At 38.1% G+C, this 23,511-nt stretch overlaps 1 protein-coding gene across 1 annotated transcript in view; it reads left to right on the top strand.

Annotated features, from left to right (window-relative positions):
* LOC126484618 (centrosomal protein of 290 kDa-like) overlaps positions 1 to 23,511 on the top strand; it is a 209,353-nt gene that overhangs the window by 169,196 nt on the left and 16,646 nt on the right. Inside the window, exons 25-28 of the mRNA XM_050108205.1 lie at positions 1,221 to 1,355; positions 1,448 to 1,620; positions 5,902 to 6,051; positions 14,390 to 14,588. Coding sequence (XP_049964162.1) covers positions 1,221 to 1,355; positions 1,448 to 1,620; positions 5,902 to 6,051; positions 14,390 to 14,588 — 657 coding nt within the window. The remainder of the gene's footprint in view (positions 1 to 1,220; positions 1,356 to 1,447; positions 1,621 to 5,901; positions 6,052 to 14,389; positions 14,589 to 23,511) is intronic.

The raw sequence follows: 23,511 nt of genomic DNA on the forward strand, positions 1-23,511 counted from the left end.
TGATAAGTCAGTCATTGTTGGGAATTGCCTGGTAATTGTGCTGACTGCTCCGTGATTCCTCATTTGAAGTAACTCCTGTCTAGCACAATTTGCTGCCAATCTGAATCCTTTTCTCAGGGCACTGACGCCAACCCTAGGCCTAGGACTGTGGCTCATTGTGAGGGTTCAATCACACACCTTCAATACCTGGATGCCTGTAAACCCCTCTCCCTCTCCTAGCTCTCAGGGAAAGGTAAAAATATTGTGTAGTCACATGTTTGTCTTTCAAGAAAATAATTTAAAAGTCGGTATTATGCAAGTTTTTAACAGGGATGGAACTGGAACTTTTTATGGCTACTTACAAGTCGCCATTTGTCTTCTAACATATTAAAAATACTCCAGACACCCAGATCTAGTTGCCCTGCTCCCACCCCTACATTTGATCACCAAATTGTGCAGTCAATTTCTGGAAAATTACTGTCACTTGAACATCTTCATGAGCAAGAAATTCTACAATTACACATGCATTGCACAATGGAGAGCTGCACCAGTTCCTGCGATATTTTGAGCAGTACTGACGAAGCTGTTGTGGTAGTATGTAATGGCTGGCTCTCCCCACTCGTAACAGCCACACTCAACAATACAAAAAGCACAGATCCAGTTCTGCCACCTGTTGATGCTGAGAAACAAAAATCCCATGAATATTTGATTCACCCTCATACTTTTGTTTCGCAGGTTTGGCAGATTTCCAGAATCATTTTGTCATTCTGGAGCTGGTCTTTTGTGTCTCTGCTTCTTCACTTGCCAGCTTTTCGTTCTACTAGTAGAATGCTTTATTATTCCAGAAAGGCCTGATTTCTGCCAGCTGTGATGCCTGTAATTTCTTTATTATTATTATTATTATCATTATCATCATCATCAGCAGCAGCAGCAGCATCAGCAGCTGCAGCATTATCTGTTTATGTGAGATGAAATGCAATACGTCTATAGTCTTCCTTGGCTGGTATGAATCTCAGTATTATCTTCCTGTACGCACAGCTGCAACATCTTATAAAATATATGCTAGAAGATGACATGGTAGTACATCTGGAATGATTTTAATGAGAGTATATATATCTTCATTACAACTGTCTGATTACTGACATTGATTGATAAATGGAGCACTTCAGAAATATTTCTTAAATGGTGACAGTTTTAGTGTATAGTAGCGTAATTTACATAACAAAAATTTACGTTTTTAGGAAAATAGAATACTAAATGCCCCTGAAAGAGGAGATAGAGAAGAAATTGAAGAACTGAAAGCAAAAATGTTGATTCTAGAAGAACAGATCCAGAATCATAATTGTGAAAGTGGTTACGATAGTCAAAAGCAACAGGTAAGCAGATAATTTGCTTTAAAAAATAATAATTTTTATTTGAAGTTAATGACAATAATCATAATTACTAATACCTTCTGTTTGACTGGTAGGAAACAATTGAAGCTCTTAAGATTGTGATTGGTCAGAAGGATGAAACTATTTGCCATTATCAGAAGCTGTTGCAAGAAAATCGAGAAGAATCTACTGAACTTGAGCAGAAACTGCGAAAAGAAATAAAAGATCTTCAGAGTGCAATGGTTCTCCACAGCCAGATACACAGTCGGTATGGTGAACAGAAAATTAAACTCATTCCCACCCTATACTTATGTAGAAGTATTGCATATGAGACGAATTACTGAGTTACTGTTAATATTGTTTTTCTGCTGGAAAGCTACAAACAGCTACTTTATGTAGACATCACTTTGTCACTCAACAATGGCTTCAAAGTTAGAGGTGGTATTAATCCAAAAGGACATCAACTCTTGCTGCATTCAGATTATTAAATAACTGTAATGTGATCATGGACGTGACATGAAGGAAATTTATAATATTTTTTGGGTCCAAAATATTTAAAAGTTTACTTAAATTTTAAACTTTATTTATTCAGTTGTATTTTTCGCTAGAGTTTTTTTTCAGAAACTGTTTGTGAACAATGTGGATTTAACAACCAATCCTAAAATAGTTTTATTTAAATCACTTTGAACTTTCCTTAACACATTTTCATTCCTGTTTCTCTTAAAATTACTGTGAGTGTTATGAGCAATATATTGAACCAACTTTTATTCTAGTTTGTATTTTCTCACGCCTTGAAAAAAATATGAAGTCAAAATTTGAGCAGTTCCACATGACACAAAGTATAATTTGAATTCCCTCCTCCAGACTGAAATATCTTACAACAATCGAAACAATTTTACTTAACTGCTGTTTGATCTATCCATTGCTATTGTTATGTGACCAATGGTTTCCAGAGAATACGACACATTATCAGACATGTGTCGAAACAATTTTACTTAACTGCTGTTTGGTCTATCCATTGCTATTGTTATGTGACCAATGGTTTCCAGAGAATACAACACATTATCAGACATAAATGGCAACTTACTGATAACAATAATTGCCTCAGATTTTGTTTCTAGCAGATAAGAATTTTAGGTCATATAACTTATTAATTGCAATCTGATATTTTGAAACTGAGTTCATGTGCAGCGGTGTGGTATGAAAGTATAGCCTCTTCAGCAGCACACTCCAGATAACAATTCCCATCTTCAGTTTTTAATAATCTGTTATGTTTGGTGAAGCAATCACATTAATAGCACTCCTAGGTTTAACTGTTTTTATGTGGTCTTTAATATTACCCTTTTCTATATAAGTGCAACAAAAAAATCATCCAATACATAGTGTGCAATAGACAAGTTTATCATTAATGTCATTGCACTGTTTCAAAAATCCCTGTCACAGGAAAAAAAACTCTTCCTTTTGCCCATTGCTTAACGATGAGGCAAAAAACAAATAGAGATGAAGTGACCAAAAATGTGTAGGCAAGTTATTTCACACACAAAAACAAGTTAGTCACATTGCCCCTGTTGCCAAATGACTAAGGAAAATGTTGTGGTTGGACCAGTAGTCACCCCTACCCATCAGTGTCAGTGCTTGCTTCCAAGTTGGCTGGGAGAGGCACAGCCATAAAATAATGTTTAAAAGCGTGATGTCAAACATGTTCCTGATGGAAGGTTGATAACAATAGTAAGTATTTCTGAAAAATGGTCAATTTTCACTCCTGTTGTGGATATAGATTTGTAAAAAAAATCCTCAGCAGTCAAAAATTCTCAAACCCCAGACATTTTCGCAACCTTGGACACTTTCCCCTGGACAGCACTAAAAGAAAACAACCAGGGCTGTCCAAGCTAGTCTCAGACATGTGGCTTTGTATATTTCATTTTACAACAATAACAAGGGCAATTAATTTAACGTTGTTTCATAGGTAAGGTGTTCTATGAACATTTTGTGTGAAGCCAAGATGTACAGCAGCAAGAGCTGGTGCAAAATATGCCATGCCTAATGAAGGTACATTAAGATGCTATAAAATGACTTCCCTATGGGTACACGGATCAATGGTAATTGGTTGTGGGGAAATGATGATTCACTCTATGAGTTGAAGCACGATACATTCTCAATGGTAATATACTTATAATACTTATATTTTATGTGACGCTAACAAGGGAAACTCCCCATTAATCCCTCTCAGATTTAGTGGTAAGAGGGCCCAGTGGAAGAGGGTATACTGCACTGTGAAAAAGAAGCAAAATAAAAACAGTCCAATATAGAGCACCTGGGAAGGGAAATGCTGTCGTGACTATGGTGGTGGACTGCCATGCGGATGAGCCATGTCCAAACCTCCCATGTGCCAGTATTTTCCCTTTTTTTCCCACTATTCACTTTATTCAAATTTCTGTTTGCGTCATGGTGTAATGTCCATTTGCAACAGTGAGGTGTAAGGTAGTGACCTATAATGACAGTTGATTCTGCACTACTACTCTATTAACAGTCGAAAGGAAGTGGCTTTCAGATGGGAACCGCAAACATATGTTGACAGAGTGACAAGTCAATCGAATCCTCCATCGTAAAATGTGTGGCGAGTCATACATGGCATTAGTTACAGTATGTGTGTCACATGACAGGACTCTCTTATCAACGCGCCAAATTTGTACGACTGGTAAGTGAGTGAGATATGCCTCCTTGCCTGATATAGGTGTTCGTTTGAATGTGAATGTGATCACTCCCAAGGAAAGGATGAAAACATAATAGTTTGTCACATAAGCTGCAGCAAATGACTCAAACAGTTTCACAATCACAGAGTTTCCCTGTGCTTTGCCAAAACACATGTTTTTAACATTTTTGGAATTGTATTCAGTTTTGGAAGTCTTGAATCTTGAATTCCTTTGTTGTAACATAGAGCACACCTATTTATTTGTTGTTTTCATTTCTACATGGTATGTCTCCTGCTCTCACTATTCATCACATTTACTAGTGATGGTAACATATTCTTACCGCATGACTCATATTCTATAATCAGTGTATAGTATGACAAATGCCAAGACTGTGGAAAGAGAACAAAACACTTCAATGGCCGGACGGAAAGTTGTGGTGGAAAAAAAGTTAATGGCACAAGGGGGTTCTGAACACAGCTTACCTGCTTGGCAGTCGGACACCATGACCACTTACCCATGATGCCATTGCTGTTTCCAGCTGCTCCTTAAAGCCCTTCTTGTTGTTGGAAGGTTCACTATTTCTATTTTGTTTTTTTCCCCACCTTCTTCCTGTTTTCATGGTTGATCTGTGTCCAGTGTTTGATGGGCTGTCCATAGGGCACTCTTACCAGTAAATCTGAGGGGAGGGGGGGGGGGGGGGAGGGGGTGATGATGAGGAGTTTCCCTTGTGAGATATGTCATGATCCTTCTGTCATTATTCAATCTACATTCAGGTGTGTTTCTGATGGAAGACTAAAAATGTTTAGTTAGTGGTGAAAAATGGTCAATCTTGACTTCAGTTGTGGAAAATGATCCTGATGACTATGGCTGAAATGACAACGATGATACTGTTCAGTGACTGGTCATCGCAGTCATGAAATTTTTCCAAATAGTTCATACTGATGTGTTGGGAAAAAGTCAAATCAGGGATTCATTTATTTCTAATCTGGACCAAGCCAGCCAAACACACTGGTAGACAGAAACTTAGTGTTTCAGTAAATAATTTAGTAAAATTGAAAAACTTCATTAAAAACATAGACACAAGATTTTTATTGACATTTAGTAGAAAGTTTAACAATTACACAATTGCTGAGAGCTGTTTGCACTTGGATTCTGTGGGATGAGCCATTCCACATACATTGAGGATCTTGGCAGAGTGTGCGTATTGCTAGTTATAGTAATGCTAACAACACACTGTATTGTTATAGAATAATACTCTTCCTCTTTAGTGAGCATATCCATACCTATTGAATGTTGAGTGATTGTTTCTCACAGGAGTGCACTGTTCCGACTGTAGCAGAGGGCACATTGTCACCGCTACTCATGCCGTGGCAATGATTTGGCATCAGCCATACTCTATTTCAATATGCCTTTGCTCCTGTTCATATAAGTGGAACTTGTAACAATGTAGATTGGACAAAAAGGGACATTTGAATGGAGTGGTTGATACAGGCCATCAAGATAAAGAAATAGCTATGCAACTCTTCATCACGTTGGAGGCATTTACTGAAATTTAGTGGCACATTTTATGGACAGACAGAGGCTGTGATAGTCATAAATTGACCTAATGGTTATAGTCGTCTTCACAGTTCAAGGCACACAACTGTGAATCATTGAACTCACTTTACATTAATGAAAGTCAAAATTTTATTTGAGTAATTTCATTTACATGATTTTGAATAGTAGTCTGTCTGTATCGTTTGATAAGTCTGCAAGTGCTAAAGCTTCATTTTTCGTTATACATAATCACTGAAGGTATGCCTGTGTGTTGCATGCAGAAATACATCCCCCTATTTATATATACTTGGGCTTTTCAGATTGAAGCAAAAGGCACGTGCTCTCCTCATTCAGGCAAGAAACAGCTCAAATGAAAGTTATAATCACCAGTTACAGCAGCTTCAGTTGGAAATTACTGATCTGCGTAATCAGCTTGCTGCTCTACAGTCATTAAGTCCTCAGGTTGCAAGGTAAGTGTAATAGAATATGAGTTTTAAAATAATTCTTCAAATTTTGCCAGTAGAAAGCCATTTTTGTGATCTTTCAGGTTTTCTCATCATGACTGATTAATGGTGTGCTTCTGGTGTGCTTCTGAGTTTTGTGCTGCATTATTGTTTCCATATTATGTATAAAATGGAGTGCACAGGTGCATAAAATGGAAACAACAGCTTGGCAGAACTCCCAGAAGCACACCATTAAACAATTATTGTGCAGTGTGCTTCATTCTGCTAGGAATATTGTAATATTGTATGCAATCACCTTGCCTTTACTTATTGATGTACTTTTCATTCAAGTTGACAAACTATGTACAACAGAGAAAATAAGACACTTAATGATTTCAGCATGCCACACTACAACACATCTATGAGTATACAATGTCCATTTACTCCAAACTGTGAAGAGCAATGTGGTTTATTTTTCAGCTTTAAAAGCAATTTGTTAGATGCAATTTACACAGATCAGTGTGTACCTTATTTGTTTAAAATGTAAAGTGCTCAGTGATTCCATTTTTCCTGCAAACTATTTGAATTAAGTGTCATGTGCTACTCAATTTTGAAACATTACATTAATTATAACCAATACTGCAAGGATATGCAGCTTGGTATCAATCTGTATTGTAAGACTAGGAGATGCCAAAGATTCAGTTTTTTGAACCAACTAGTTCATGTAAAACGGCTCGATAAAGATTTGTAGTGAAGAAAATACTTAATTTATTCATCCTGAAAGTAAAGTGTTATGCGCTACAAGTGGTACAAAATCTTTCATTATTTGGTTTTCACTTGTCTTCCTCTTGGTAATCACATGGCTACGTGCTCCTCTGTGACTACTACCACATGGCTGTTGTTCTGTATAAATTTCACTCATGTGAGTCCAGCTAGACAGCCCCATAAACCAATAGACCTATGACTCAAACAAAAGTGAGTTTGGCATGGTGAAAGGGTAAGACTTCTTTTTTGTGGGGATTCCTGGTAAAAGATGGGAAACATGGTCAGAGATGGGAATGGGACAAGAGAGTAATGGATATTGAGATTAGGGGGACTGCAGTTAAGAAGGATCTGTTGGAGAGACTGCTTATGGTAAGGAGAAAGGATCCAGATTGCATGAGTTATGAAGCAGTCATTGAAGTTACCCCTTGTGCTCATGCAATAGGTAGGTAGAGATCTCTTACTGCTTGAATGCCAGAGTTTGGATGTTAATTATGATCTCCATGTTAATGAAATGTTCATTTTCAACACATCACAAAACTGGTAATTGCAGCCAGCTGATCTCGCTCTTGAAGCAACATAAGAAGGCACTTACGCTGTCAACTCATTGACTGGTCTGATTGTGGTAACATGCACACTATGTGCCACAAGTGTTAGCTCTTTTTCATAGCTGGCAGCACATGGTCTTGTTTCCTTGATGTTGTATGCTGTTCTGTTCTGCATCAGACATTGATTATCACTTATGTCTGGTAGTTTGTACAGCTACATACACATCTACTTCCAAATCTACATACCCTGCAAGCCACTCTGCATGGCGGAGGGTACATTGTACCAATTCTAGTCATTTCCTTTCCTGTGACTTCATATGAACTCTAATTTCTCTTACCTTCATGGTCCTTACACAAAATGTATGTCAGTGGCAGTAGAATTGTTCTGCTGTCAGCTTTAAATGACAGTTCTCTAAATTTTCTCAGTAGTGTTTCTTGAAAAGAACATCGTTTTCCCTCCAGGAATTTCCACTTGAGTTCCCATTGCATCTCTGTAATACTCGCATGTTATTTGAACCTACTGGTAACAAATCTAGCAGCCCACCTATGAATTGTTTTGATGTCTTCCTTTAATATGACCTGGTGCAGGTCCCAAACACTCAAGCAGTACTCAAGAATAGGCCACACTAGCAACCTACATATGGTCCCCTTTACAGATTAACCACACTTTCTCAAAATTCTCCCAATGAACCAAGTTGATCATTCACCTTCATATCACTTTGCGATGTGATACTCAGGTATTTAAATGACATGACTGTATCAAGTAGGACTCTACTAATGCTATATTCAAAGATTGTGGGCTTGTTTTATGCACTCATCTGCATTACTTTATGTTTTTCTATATTTAGAGCTAACTGCCGTGCATCACACCAACCAGAAATTTTGTCTGTCATCTTACATGCTCCTATAGTCACTCAACCCAGCACCTTCCTGTACAACACAGCATTATCAGTATACAGCCACAGATTGCTGCTCCCCTATCTGTCGTCACATCATTTATGTACACAGAGAATAACAGCAGTCCTGTGACACCTCCCTGGGGCACTTCTGATGATACCCATGTCTCTGATGAGCATTTGCTGTCGAGAACAACATACTAGGTTCTATTACATAAGAAGACTTAAAACTACTCACATATCTGGGAACCTATTCCATATGCTCATACCTTTGTTACCAGTGTGCAGTGGGGTACCGGGTCAAATGCGTTTTGGAAATCTAGAAACATGGAATTTGCCTGTTGCCTTTCATTCCATAGTTTGTAGTATATCATGTGAGTAAAAGGTAAGCTGAATTTTGCATGAGTCATGCTTTCAAAATCACCCTGACTCGTGGACATAAGGTCCTCGGTATCAAGGACATTTATTATATTCAAATGGGGAATATGTTCAAGAATTCCACAGCAAACTGATGTTAAGGATATTGGTCTGTAATTTTGCGAGTCTGTCCTTTTACCCTTCTTACATATTGGAGTCAGCTGCGCTTTTTTCCAGCCACTTGTGACTTTGCACTGGGTGAGAGATTTGCGATAAATGCAAGTTAAGTAAGGGGACAATGCCGTAGAGTACTCTTTGTAAAATCAAATTGGGATTCCGTCTGGATCTGGCTTCTTATTTATGTTCAACCCTTTCAGATGTTTCTCTATGCCTGGGATATTTATTACTGTCACCCATATGGGAGTCTGTTCTATGGGCAGATGATGGCATGTTTGTACGATTCTTCTGTGTGAACGATTTCTTAAATGTGAAATTTAGAACTTCAGCTTTCATTTTGCTATCTTCAACTGCTCATCAGACTTATCAACAAGTGACTGGATGGAAACCTTAGCCCCACATAACAAATTTACATAGGGTCAAAATGTTCTCAGATTCTTCAGTCAGATCTTTTGCTAAGGTATGACTGTCGTAGTTGTTGTATGTTTTACACCTAGATCTATTCACAGATGCACAAATCTCTTATTGACCTTCACTGTTGTCATTTGCATGTTATCTTTGAACTGGGAGTCCAACTGTTTCTACTTAGTAGCATAACCTTACATGATCAACCTTGCCCGTGCCTGTGGTTTGGTGGTGCCCATTCCATATTAAAAAAGGAAGATTGAGATTGACATCCCATCGATGTCGAGGTCATTAGAGATGGAGCACAAGCTTGGATTGTGTCAAGGATGGGGAAGGAAATTGGCCATGCCCTTTCACAGGAGCTCTCCCGGCATTTACCTGGAGTGGTATAGGGAAATCACAGGAAACCTAAATTTGGATGGCCGGACACAGATTTGGATTGTTGTCCACCTGAATGTGAGTCCAATCTGCTAACCGTTGTGCCACCTTGATCAGTGAAGTCTGTGCTGCAGTTACAATGGAGTTTCCATATGATGTGCTGCTATCAAGGGTCCCTCTTCCTTTAATGGCATAGGACAGTGGTAGGTAACAAACTGTGGCTCATGAGCATATGTGGCTCTGGGGCACTTTGAGTGGCTCTCTTCTGCAAAGTGCCACATGTGAAAGTGTGATTGAAACTTTGTGTCCCATGCATGCACTACTTGCATCATCCTTGCAGATGGAAATTCTCCTCCACTCACTATCATTCTTTGCATTGACGGGACCTAAAGTTTCAGTCAACCTGTGGGCCAGGCGTGTGTGGTTCATGCATGAGTTGAATGAACCAGTCAGTCAGCAGTCTCATTATGCAGTGGTTAGTGCTAGTTGTGTATGAAAATGGTGCTCAGGTGTCAAAAGTACGTTCTTAAAGCTTAATGTTTTCTGTGTTTTTCCAACCAGCTGCAAATCCTATAGGAACTTTTGGTCACTAGTTTTAAGAATTGTAATTATTTTGTGTTGGTTATAAAACAAAACATAAATTTTATGTGTCCTGTTTGACTTGGCTACAGAGAAGTGCCAAAGAAAAATGGAAGACAAAACACATAAAATTTGAATTGACTGAGAATTTTGCATTTACTCTGCAGTTAAACGGCCTTCCAAAAATTAGCTCATAACAAGAAATCAAATTTAGAGAAACACTTTACAACTAAATATTTGTCACGTAGTACTAAAAATCCTGTCAAGAATATAATAGAGGGAAACATTCCATGTGGGAAAAATATATCTTAAAACAAAGAAGATGTGACTTACTAAACGAAAGCGCTGGCAGGTTGATAGACACACAAACAAACTCAAACATACACACAAAATTCAAGCTTTCGCAACCAACGGTTGCTTCATCAGGAAAGAGGAAAGGAGAGGGAAAGATGAAAGGATGTGGGTTATAAGGGAGAGGGTAAGGAGTCATTCCAATCCCGGGAGCGGAAAGACTTACCTTAGGGGGAAAAAAGGAAAAAAGGACAGGTAAACACTCGCGCGCGCGCGCACACACACACACACACACACACACACACACACACACACACACACACACATATCCATCCGCACATACACAGACACAAGCAGACATTTGTAAAGGCAAAGAGTTTGGGCAGAGATGTCAGTCGAGGCGGAAGTACAGAGGCAAAGATGTTGTTGAAAGACAGGTGAGGTATGAGAGGCAGCAACTTGAAATTAGCGGAGGTTGAGGCCTGGCGGATAACGAGAAGAGAGGATATACTGAAGGGCATGTTCCCATCTCCGGAGTTCTGACAGGCTGGTGTTAGTGGGAAGTATCCAGATAACCTGGATGGTGTAACACTGTGTCAAGATGTGCTGGCCGTGCACCAAGGCATGTTTAGCCACAGGGTGATCCTCATTACAATAAACACTGTCTGCCTGTGTCCATTCATGCGAATGGACAGTTTGTTGCTGGTCATTCCCAGTGTAGGCAGGTCAGTTGGTAGATCACGTGGGTGCTTTCACACGTGGCTCTGCCTTTGATCGTGTACACCTTCCGGGTTACAGGACTGGAGGTTTTAGGTAGGGTGGCAGGTGATCGGCGTGAAAGGAAGTGCTCCATCACAGCGAGGCCGCGCATGTCCAGGGCTTGAATTTTGTGTGTATGTTCGTGTTTGTTTGTGTGTCTATCAACCTGCCAGCGCTTTCGTTTGGTAAGTCACATCAGGTAAATATCCTGTCAGTGATGCAAGGAAGAAAGCAGTTTAGAAACTGAAGAAGTGGCAAGAAAAATCAACTTTCGCATGTGCTTACTGGATGCAGTAGTTAGCCAAGAGACTGATAAGGAAATAAAACCATATACAGACAGTGAACACATAAAAAGTTGTTTTGTAAATGCTTCTAAAGAGCTGTTTTAAGATTTTAAAACAAAATTATTGTCCACAAAAACAGTGAAAGATAGAACAGTTAAAAGTCTTTAAATATAGTCAACAAGTCTAGTGACAAATATAATGAACTATATGATACAATACAAGTTTCATTTTATGATATATGATGGCTTGCTGAAAATTTTTTTATGTGAAAACTTAATACATATTTGTGGCCCTCTGCCCCTAGAGGGCTCTGACTTATAGCAGGTAACGTGGCCGTGTGTCACGTAATTATCTTGGTATATGAAAAACAGTGTGCTGTAATCGAGTTTCAGTTTCGAAGAGTTCATCTGCATCTCCCCTTCAGCATGTCAATGCCATACCACATGTGAGCACTTGACTTCTGCAACAATCGGACATCCTCCATAAAGTCCCGACTTGGCTCCATTCGATTTTCATCTGTTTCCAGGACTTCCTGTTGTTAGTGATGAAGTGGTGCAAGTGGATGTGAGGTGGTGGCTCCGTCAACAGAGCCAAACATTCCACAGTATCGACAAACTAGTCTCTCATTGGGAGAAATGTATTTGTCACCAGGGTGAATACATATAGTAATAAATATGTAGACATGAAGACTGAAGATGTAGGATGTTGATAATGTTCGCTTTATTAAAAAAGCTTTAACATTTTCCACATAAAAAAATAACTTTTCAGCACTGCTTTGTATTTCATCTACAGACTCTAAAGAAGAACTTTGAGGACTATTGCCACTCAAAGGTGAAACATGTGGAGAGGATAGAGCACCTGTTGTAACTGAGTCCATTGAAAAACATTGCATTCCATTCGTTAATATTGTCTCAGTTTCAACAGACAGGTGAAGAGTATGACTGGCAAAGGAATGGTTTTGTTGCTATCTTGAAAGAAAAAATTAATCATGAGATACATACTTACATCATTTATCAAGAAGCACTTTGTGAGCAGACATTTCCAGAAGAAATTTGGAAAGTTATGAAATACGTGATTAAGAGTATCAAATTCACAATAGATGAACCTCTTAATAATTGCCAATTTACAGAAGTTTTAGTTGAAATGAAGATTGAGTATGCAGATCTTCTTCTGTGTAACAAGTTATGGTAGTTATCAGAGGAAACATTTTGAAACATGTCACTTCCTTAATAACAGAAATTAAAGCACTTCTCCTTGAAAATGATGTTCACTATCCAGAACTAACAAAAGATCAGTGGGCCCAAAAATTTCATTTCATGGTAGACAATGTGTCTCATCTACAGCAGCTTGATTGTAAACTACAGGGGAATGGAAACGATTTTTTCAATGTTAGAATAAGTTATTTCTTTCAAAAACAAATCCTCTCTTTCTGCCCAAGACTTTGAATGGAAGGCTTTGTTCGCTTTGCATCCTGTTGAAACATCACCAAGAAATTAATTCTGATATTGGAATTTTTATTTCAGAACAACACTTTTAAATACGAGGGAAGCTTTTCTCAACAGGTTCCAGAAATAGCAAATTGACATGAGCTTTGGTTGAACAACTTTTAATGCTGCTGTAACAGAATTAAATTTTTCTTCCTTTAATATTGGCGTTGGCAGTTTTGAAATGCTGTTGTCAAATTTAAGGAAACAAAGATCTGTGGAGCTCTAAATTTAAATGTCTTTGTGTTGATATAGAAATGTTGGAGAAAAACAATTTTTGAAAAACCTAGCTTTTATTGTTCTTTCTTTATTTATTTTGTACTACATATTCATGCAAACAATTGTTTCAAAACAGGTATGTAATCTAGATTAAACTGAGAAGTCATCTTATTGATGAGAAGCTGGAATTATTCCTAAAATTGAAATCAACAGCATACAAATTGGACTTGCCCAAACTTTACAGGGAGATCCAAGGTCATTGTTCACATAGTGTTTGTCAGTCTTTGGCATGATTTTAATTTTATGGATATCTTACAATTTAAGTTTATTAATAAATAATATCATTACTGACTATGATACCTAGTTTTATTTAACATATATGTGGTTCTGTTCTTGTCGACATTTCCGAAAGAACAGACACCATTTTGATCTTGCAGCCATTATGAATCAACACACAAAGGAATAAAGGACATTAGCTGCCAGTGAGCATTGATTTATATCAATGGGATAAGTTGCACATTTGTGTAAGACTAGGATTTGAACCCGAGTCTCCTGCTGATGCACTGACCACTATGCCATCTGGACACAGTGATCGTCACAGCTGCATGGACTACCCTAGCACACCTCCCTTCAGATCCAAATTCTCAATTTATGCCATACACTACTAATTTAGTGTCCCTGCTCATTAGTCTCATTATTTGTGGCATGAGTATATTAAATGTTAAATGGTGATATTCACAAAATTCTAATGTTGTGTTTGTACCTGATCCCTGGCTATCAGACTGACCCTTCTGCCATGCTCTTTACAGTGATGTTGTTGCCATAATGCAAGAATTGTTTGGAATTTTAAGAGACTTGTATTGGAACAGTGAGAATTGACATTAGTTCACAAGGTGTGCCTTGACAGCTTAATAGTTAAGGTGACTGCTCATAAAAACTAAAAATTCTAGTTTAAAGACCTGGCCCTGGCACACACAATTTTTGTGTGTCCCATTAGATGAAGGCCAACACAGTAACAGCAGTAAGTGACACCACTGTATACAGAAGGTGTAAGCCAAAATGTAAATAGAACTGACATCTACAACGGGTGCTTTCAACTGTATTAATTTAATGTCTTCTATTTAGTATTTGTATGTGACTGATCAATTATCAAATATTCTACACTTACTGTGACACTTTGATATTGCTAATTCCTGAATGGGAAAAATGTAGAAGGTCTTTTGCAGTGTTCCAGCATTAGAAGAAGGACAGTTGAAAGATGAAAAGAAGGATACAAAGAAGGAAGAACTACTTTGTGCTGTTCAGAAATTAATTGAGCAGCTGGAGGGTGCTAAGAAAGATCCTACTCTTAGTAAGTGCATGAGTTTACTTCATGCACAAGGTTCAAAACAGGAAATATTGACCAAGACAGTTTCAGAACTTGAGGTAAAGACACAGATATTATTCCGAGCTTTGTACTATAAAATATTGTTTTGTACCTTACTACAGGAGCAAGTGCATAGTCATGTAAGTTTGAATAAATGTATGCAGTTTATGCTTAGTGCAGCAACAAAGTGTTATACTAAGACTTGAGTCTGTCTTTATTGTCTTTTGTGGCCATTTATGTGTTATAGAATGGGGGGTGGGAATTCTTTAGAGGCCACATGGGTAGAATGTAATTTGCCATATGGAATGAGGAAATTGACGTAACTGCCTACATTTGAAAGATAGTACAGTCCTCATTAGAAGCACATGAGCCTCAAGGTGTGCTATGTACTAACACTGAAGAAGGAGGGAGAGACTAGTGAGGAGCAAAAGGCCATTAGTAGGCTACCTACAGAGCATATTCTGCATACCAGTTGTGTTAGGTTCACCAAGGTGTGTGAGCCTCTTCTTGGATTTACTGTCTATATATATAGCTTTTTGTGGAAGTGAAGTAGAGCACATTAATCAGTCTTCCAGACAGGCCTAGAGCTTTCACTGTGGCCTTACGCAATATTAATAACCAACAACTGATTAAGTGGCTGCGGAAGGGCAGCCCTGTTGAGCACCTGCTGAGCGAGGACTGAAAATTAGAACTTCCATTGTGTCAAAATATTTTTGTAATGTCAATAGACTAGAAATATTTCAATTTTTTGTTCATAATATTTTATATTGACTGGTTGGGGCTCTCAGTTCAGTGAAACAACCCTTTAGTAGTAATCTACTCGTTGGAACTTCTGCTCACAGTCAGTTAACAGTCCTCAAAAGTAAAGGTCCTATCAAGTATCTGATAACAACAGAAGTGCCCAGCTTTTTGAACTATAGTAATGACAAAGCAATTTGTAAATATATTATGGGTGTAAGTCTCTTTGAACTCCAAGATCGTGGGAAGTGAAAAACAATGGGGCATGTGAATAGTGACAATGAACAGACTAGTCCCTGTGCATGAGTTTCGATTCTTCAGAGCTTCCTAAATATATAACGGAAGCTTTTCCATACCTCAAGGAACAGCTGTGCGTTCAGATCCAGTGAGATGTTGAAATTCCAGATGTTTGATCATATGACCATGGGATGCAATGTCTTAGCAACACGCCGGAGCATTGTAAGACTCATCATAAAATGGCAGAAAATGTGTTGTTAACAGTTACGGTATCCATTCAGCTCAAAGCACAGATGCTCAGTCTTTACACAGAAGAAAAAACATTTTAAAAAACCATGGTGATTTAATGCACCCCTATAGTTGTCTGTAGAGCCTACAGGCTCTTGTTAGGGGTTACAATACATACACTGACTGCATAAATGTGTGGTAGAGATTATGCATTGGCATCCATACTTGCATATTGTAAAACATAGTGAGGGTAATTTTACCAGCAAGAGTGCTGTAGTATGAGTATCATGGTTTTCACAGGAACTGGCTGAGAACTTGGAGTGACCTGAATTACACAGTGGATAGGCCTGGTGTCATGGAGTTATAGGCTATGCTAAGTGTGTGGATGCTTCATTGACACTGCCACCTTGCACTCTCCTCTGTTTGGAGGCAGTTTTCACCATTTGCCAAAGGCTAGAGGTTTTTCTCCGAGAGGTTTTTCTCTTTAACAGGATGATTTTTGTTGGCTAGTTTCTGAGGTCGTGTGCAAAGCTGGTGACAGTTATCCTTAGAATTGTCTATTAAGAGACTGTTCTAATGTAGACCACTGACTGAAGTCTCTTTTGACTATAAATTATATATAATATACTGTTGGTGTTGCCGGGGATAAATTAAGGCACCTCTGAAATGAAATGAAAAGAGGTCATCATTCAGTATTTTACTTTCAAAACACATGGTTGATGCAGGACTGAAGACTCCAAAGGTTAGAGGAATGCTTCATTGTGGAGCTAGTCTTTAAAGGAAGTAGGAACCACGTGTGCAAGTGCATGTGTAAAAAAATGGTCGATCACTGAAGCTGATAGCATGACAAGGTAAAATTAATGTTTTGTCTGAAAAATGAATGTCCTGCAGATATAAAATCCTTAAATCCTGTATCCTCAGCAACATCCAATTTGTCATTTACTCCAAGAGAAGAAGGTGAAAAAACTTGAAACAGAATGGAAGAAAGAGGCAAACACAAATTTGTGACATCTGATGTCAACAATTCAGTATTTTGTATTGAAATAATTATGAGTGAACACCTTAGCCCTTCTAATTCTGCATCATACGTGTTTTTTTCCCATTGAGATGAAAAAAAGGAAAGAATGACTCTCACCAGCATTGTTATACAGGAAATTCTGATGCCAGACTGAGGTTCTTCGGAGGAATCGTACCAAGTAAGAGGAAGCCTATCAACCCCTCCTTCTTGAATATAAGTCATAAGTCCGTGACTCTTATCAGTCAGGGTTGATGGAGAAGATCTAAAGAAGAGCAGTGTGTTTTGTCACAGGTTCATTTAATAAGAAAGAGTGTGTAACAAAGTGCTCATTGAACTCCAGTAGCAGATGCTTCAAGACAGGTGTTGCACTTCATGGAGAGGTTAGAGGTTAACATTCCTCGAGCATCCATTCCAAGAAGTGACAGGCACTCTCTCCCAGTTGCATCACCCGAAGGAAAAATCAGAGACATTGCTTCAGGTCTCATGCAGAAATGCAGGAGAACTGAAGCTCTTAATCCAGGAACCCCCTGTCTCAAATATATGTTTATAAGAAATATTTTAAATCTTCCTACACATCTGCCCTGTGGGCATAATGAAGATTTTGGTTGTGGAAGGTGGTAGCATTGCAGTGTTTGTGCTGGTGACACCTGTTTTGCATCGCCTATGACCTGAACTGTTGCACTCAAAGCTGTTGCTGCTGCCATTGGTGCATAATCTAGTATTTCATTATGCCCTACACCAGCAGTTCCCAACCCATGGACCACAGCCCACTTGTGGCAATAGGCCTTGAGCACTGGTCTGGAGTCCAAAACAAGATAAAAATTATTGGGAGCTTCAGGGTTTTCACTCATCAGTCGTCAAGGTCAGTAAGCACAAAATGAAACAAGCTGAAATACTCACCAGTTATTTTCTTTTCTTTTTTTTTTAATTTTGAAAATGGCCAATATTATGTGCCACGAGGAAGCTGCAAGTATACATGCTTACAAACAGCCCCACAGGGGTGGCGTGCAGCCTTTGTTGGCTGTTAATGGTGTAAACACATAACACCCCACAATCCAATCGTAATTTGTCGAGTTGCTAGTTTCTCAAACACAGTTGTTCACAAGAACAACTTGCTTGAATTTTGCTCATTTAATATCCTGATACAAGGAGGAGGAAGGATGGTTGATGTTTTACATCCCATATGTGGCTAAAGATTGTGAGAGAAGGAGCTTTGCTTTGATTTGTTTCTGCTGAAGGAGAAGGAGTCAACCATCCTGGCACCTGCGTAGAGTGACCTGGGTGACCACAGAAGAGAGAAAATTGGATGGCCGTTCCAAGAATTGAACCTGAGTCTGTAGAATGTGAGTTTAGGGTTTTACCCAGCACACCTCTTTGCTCAATTCCTGTGGAGATATTGCCGAATTACTATTTCCTGAGACACTTGATGGCCTTTTTGACATGTTCTCTATGTGTTCAAAACTTTTCAACTTTACTTGTTTTGAAGAATAAGTATAGGAATAGACTGAATGTAGATAGTGATTTGATGCTAAAAATAACCAGTTTTAATCCAAATATTGATCTTCTCATGGATGACAATGCCAAAAATCCCATTGAGTTCTTTTTAACATTTACCATATGATCTTTAGTTTTCATCTAGTTGTGACAGCTAAGTGAATATAATAAAAATATTTTCTTTATAAAAAAAATATAGATATTTTTCAATCCTTCTTGTATAGTATGTTTTACTAATTGGACCTACTGGCACACACACACACACACACACACACACACACACACACACACACAAAAACATTTGCTTGAAACATTTTGCACAGCTAAAAAGGTTGGGAACTGCTGCTCTCCACCACTGAGTGAACATCTCTATAATGAGGCACAGTATGCTGTGAGCCTCTTCCAGCATATGCCCGAGGGAACAACTGGTTGAGTGTGTCCAGCTGCCAGAAAATGTATGTCTTTTAAACATAATAGAAATGACACATTTCAGCACAGTACCAGAACCATTCTGTGCTATAAACTTTGTGTTCTCCTCACCAAATCCTGGAGATACTTTCAATGCAAGAGTGATGCGAAACGTCAACTCCAATGACCACTTTCAGTTCCAACTGGTTTTCTCTTAAAGAGCAGTACCCAAAAGCAGACTGCCAAAGTGTATCATTTCAAGGAAATCTGCACTCTATACAGCCAGAAGGCTGTATTTCAGTAGCAGGACAGTGTACAAGATTGAAAGGAACGAATAACATCTGTAATCTACAGAGGTTTTGAGGTATCCATGCCAAAATCTGCAAAATATATTTGAAGAAATCTGGGTGCTTAGTGTAATGAGATATGTTACTCTCCAATGAAGAAGAGGCCAGTACCACTGAGAATCTCCAAAAACAATCCAACCACAGAAAACCATGTGGCCTTCTGGACTGCAATGTCTAAAGCAGAAAGAAGAAACACAGAGAATAAAAACAGATTATGACACCAGCTTCTTACTGTCATTAACTGCTCCATCAGATCTTTAGTATTATGATTAGATTAGATTAGATTAATACTAGTTCCATGGATCATGAATACGATATTTCGTAATGATGTGGAACGAGTCGAATTTTCCAATACATGACATAATTAGGTTAATTTAACAACATACTTAAGCTAATATAACAACTTTATTATTTTTTTTTTAATATTTTTGTTTTTTTTCTTTTTTTTCTTAATTTATATCTAAAAATTCCTCTATGGAGTAGAAGGAGTTGTCATTCAGAAATTCTTTTAATTTCTTCTTAAATACTTGTTGGTTATCTGTCAGACTTTTGATACTATTTGGTAAGTGACCAAAGACTTTAGTGCCAGTATAATTCACCCCTTTCTGTGCCAAAGTTAGATTTAATCTTGAATAGTGAAGATCGTCCTTTCTCCTAGTATTGTAGTTATGCACACTGCTATTACTTTTGAATTGGGTTTGCTTGTTAATAACAAATTTCATAAGAGAGTATATATACTGAGAAGCTACTGTGAATATCCCTAGATCCTTAAATAAATGTCTGCAGGATGATCTTGGGTGGACTCCAGCTATTATTCTGATTACACGCTTTTGTGCAATAAATACTTTATTCCTCAGTGATGAATTACCCCAAAATATGATGCCATATGAAAGCAATGAGTGAAAATAGGCGTAGTAAGCTAATTTACTAAGATGTTTATCACCAAAATTTGCAATGACCCTTATTGCATAAGTAGCTGAACTCAAACGTTTCAGCAGATCATCAATGTGTTTCTTCCAATTTAATCTCTCATCAATGGACATACCTAAAAATTTAGAATATTCTACCTTAGCTATATGCTTCTGATTAAGGTCTATATTTATTAATGGCGTCATACCATTCACTGTACGGAACTGTATGTACTGTGTCTTATCAAAATTCAGTGAGAGTCCGTTTACAAGGAACCACTTAGTAATTTTCTGAAAGACAGTATTGACAATTTCATCAGTTAATTCTTGTTTCTCAGGTGTGATTACTATACTTGTATCATCAGCGAAGAGAACTAACTTTGCCTCTTCATGAATATAGAATGGCAAGTCATTAATATATAATAAGAACAACAAAGGACCCAAGACTGACCCTTGTGGGACCCCATTCTTGATAGTTCCCCAGTTTGAGGAATGTGCTGATCTTTGCATGTTACGAGAACTACTTATTTCAACTTTCTACACTCTTCCAGTTAGGTACGAATTAAACCATTTGTGCACTGTCCCACTCATGCCACAATACTTGAGCTTGTCTAGCAGAATTTCATGATTTACACAATCAAAAGCCTTTGAGAGATCACAAAAAGCCCAATGGGTGGTGTTCGGTTATTCAGATCATTCAAAATTTGACTGGTGAAAGCATATATGGCATTTTCTGTTGAAAAACCTTTCTGGAAACCAAACTGACATTTTGTTAGTACTTCATTTTTACAGATATGTGAAGCTACTCTTGAATACATTACTTTCTCAAAAATTTTGGATAAAGCTGTTAGAAGGGAGATTGGACGGTAATTGTTGACATCAGATCTATCCCCCTTTTTATGCAAAGGTATAACAATAGCATATTTCAGTCTATCAGGGAAAATGCCCTGTTCCAGAGAGCTATTACACAGGTGGCTGAGAATCTTACTTATCTGTTGAGAACAAGCTTTTAGTATTTTGCTGGAAATGCCATCAATTCCATGTGAGTTTTTGCTTTTAAGCAAGTTTATTATTTTCCTAATTTCAGAGGGAGAAGTGGGTGAGATTTCAATTGTATCAAATTGCATAGGTATGGCCTCTTCCATTAACAGCCTAGCATCTTCTAATGAACACCTGGATCCTACTATATCCACAACATTTAGAAAATGATTATTAAAAATATTTTCAACTTCTGACTTTTTGTTCGTAAAGTTTTCATTCAATTTGATGGTAATACTGTCTTCCTCTGCTCTTGGTTGACCTGTTTCTCTTTTAATAATATTCCAAATTGTTTTAATTTTATTATCAGAGTTGCTGATTTCAGACATGATACACATACTCCTGGATTTTTTAATAACTTTTCTTAATATAACACAGTAGTTTTTATAATTTTTGATAGTTTCTGGGTCACTACTCTTTCTTGCTGTCAGATACATTTCCCTTTTCCGGTTACAAGATATTTTTATACCCTTAGTAAGCCATGGTTTGTTACAAGGTTTCTTACGAGTATATTTAACTATTTTCTTGGGGAAGCAGTTTCCAAATGCATTTACAAAAATGTCATGAAATAAATTATATTTTAAATTGGCGTCAGGTTCACGGTACACCTCATCCCAGTCTAACTGCTGTAGGCTTTCCCTGAAATTTGCAATTGTTAAATCGTTGACTGAACGTACTACTTTGGAGGACTGTTTAGTATTGCTGAATGGAGCTATGTCATATATTGTAACTAGCTGTGCACCATGATCAGAAAGACCATTCTCAACAGGCTGAGCATTTATCTGGTTAAACTTATCTTGGTCTATAAAGAAGTTATCTATCAGTGAGCTGCTATCCTTTACCACCCGAGTAGGAAAATCAATAACGGGTGTCAAATTGAAAGAACCGAGTAATACTTCAAGGTCATTTTTCCTATTACCCTCTTTCAGAGAATCTACATTGAAGTCCCCACAAATAATAATTTGCTTCCCCCTGTCTGACAGATAGCACAACAAGGAGTCCAAATTTTTCAGAAATAGATGAAAATTTCCTGATGGGGACCTATATACAGTTACAATTATAAATGTGCCTTTATTTAATTTAAGCTCACAGGCACATGCTTCTATATGTTTCTCTACACAAAACTTTTTTGTTTCTATAGTTTTTGCACAATGATAACTTTTGACATATATGGCAACTCCTCCTTTCTCCATATTGTCTCTCATTACATGTGCAGAGAGCTTATAACCACTTACATTTACCTTATCCATATCAGTAATAATGTGATGCTCAGACAGGCATAGTATATCTATTTCATTCTCAGCTTCTAAATCTTCTAAACAAGCCAGAAGCTCATCTACTTTATTCTTTAAACTCCCAATATTTTGATGAAATATACTTTCATTATTTTTATTTATACTTTTATGAGAACCTTTCCTTATTCTAACATTTGCAGTACTCTCCTGTCTGAGTTTCTCATTGTGCTTAGGCCTAGTTCCTATACCAGTGGTCACATGGTGTTCAGAGAGGCAGATTATGTCAATTGGGTTGGGTGACTTTAATTCATCAATGCAATTACCTATGACTGAGATACAACTTGGTGGAGATAAAATTTCTGGTGATTGGTGAAAATTTATAATTGATAGCTGTGATTGGTGATCCAATGTGCTAGAAGTGTGCTGTTTAATTTCTTTCCTAAACTGAAGATTTGTTTCAATCCTGACCTCTCCTAGAACTTGACATCTTTCTGTCTTACCTATCCTAAAAAAGGTGCTGCTCCAACACCTATAACCACTGGTATTTTACCATTCATGGCAGTGCCTCCCCCCCTTAAATTTCCTGCTATTACCCCAGCCAGTTTCCCCTTCCCTTTCCTGTTGAGATGTAGGCCGTGCCTGGTATAGTCCCACCTACTGAGATAATCAACAGGAACCACACCAATATGAGCCCCCGCACCCGACCCAAGCAGTCGTTCCAACTCCAAATTAACTCTCCCAACAGAAGAGTTCAAATGAGGCCGGTCATGGCATCTCAGGACAGATACAAATTCAACATTGGTGTGTCTCGATGCCGACGCAATCTTTACCAGGTCACACTCTATACTGTACCCAGGATCTCTGTCGATGCTGTTCCCTGGCCCTCCCACAATAACCACGGTGTCTTCCCTGGTAAATCCTTTACAGAGTGATCCTAAATCCTCTGTCACCTGATCCAGACTAGCACTTGGTTTGAAAAAATTTGTGACCTGGTATTCTGGTCCTAATTCCTCCTGCAGAAGTTGGCCTACACCTCTGGCATGAGAACTGCCTAACAACAAAATTTTCTTCCTTTTCGATGACTTTCCTACATTCTTTTTCAATTTCCTATTGAAAGATTGTTGTGTCCTGTCTACACCTACCTCTGCTTGAGGCTCATCAGTTTCTAACTGAAGCAACAGGTCAAACTTATTTTTGACATTCACCACAAAACTGTCAGACTTAGTTCTAGGCCTGTTCCTTCTGCTACCTGTTTCCACTTCCCACCTCTCTTTGCCCTTCTCCCTCCTTAACCTGTCCAGATCTTCCCTAGCCTGATCTAGCTCAGCCTG

This window comes from Schistocerca serialis, chromosome 1 (genome assembly GCF_023864345.2).
Source record: "Schistocerca serialis cubense isolate TAMUIC-IGC-003099 chromosome 1, iqSchSeri2.2, whole genome shotgun sequence".
Lineage (NCBI taxonomy): Eukaryota > Metazoa > Arthropoda > Insecta > Orthoptera > Acrididae > Schistocerca > Schistocerca serialis.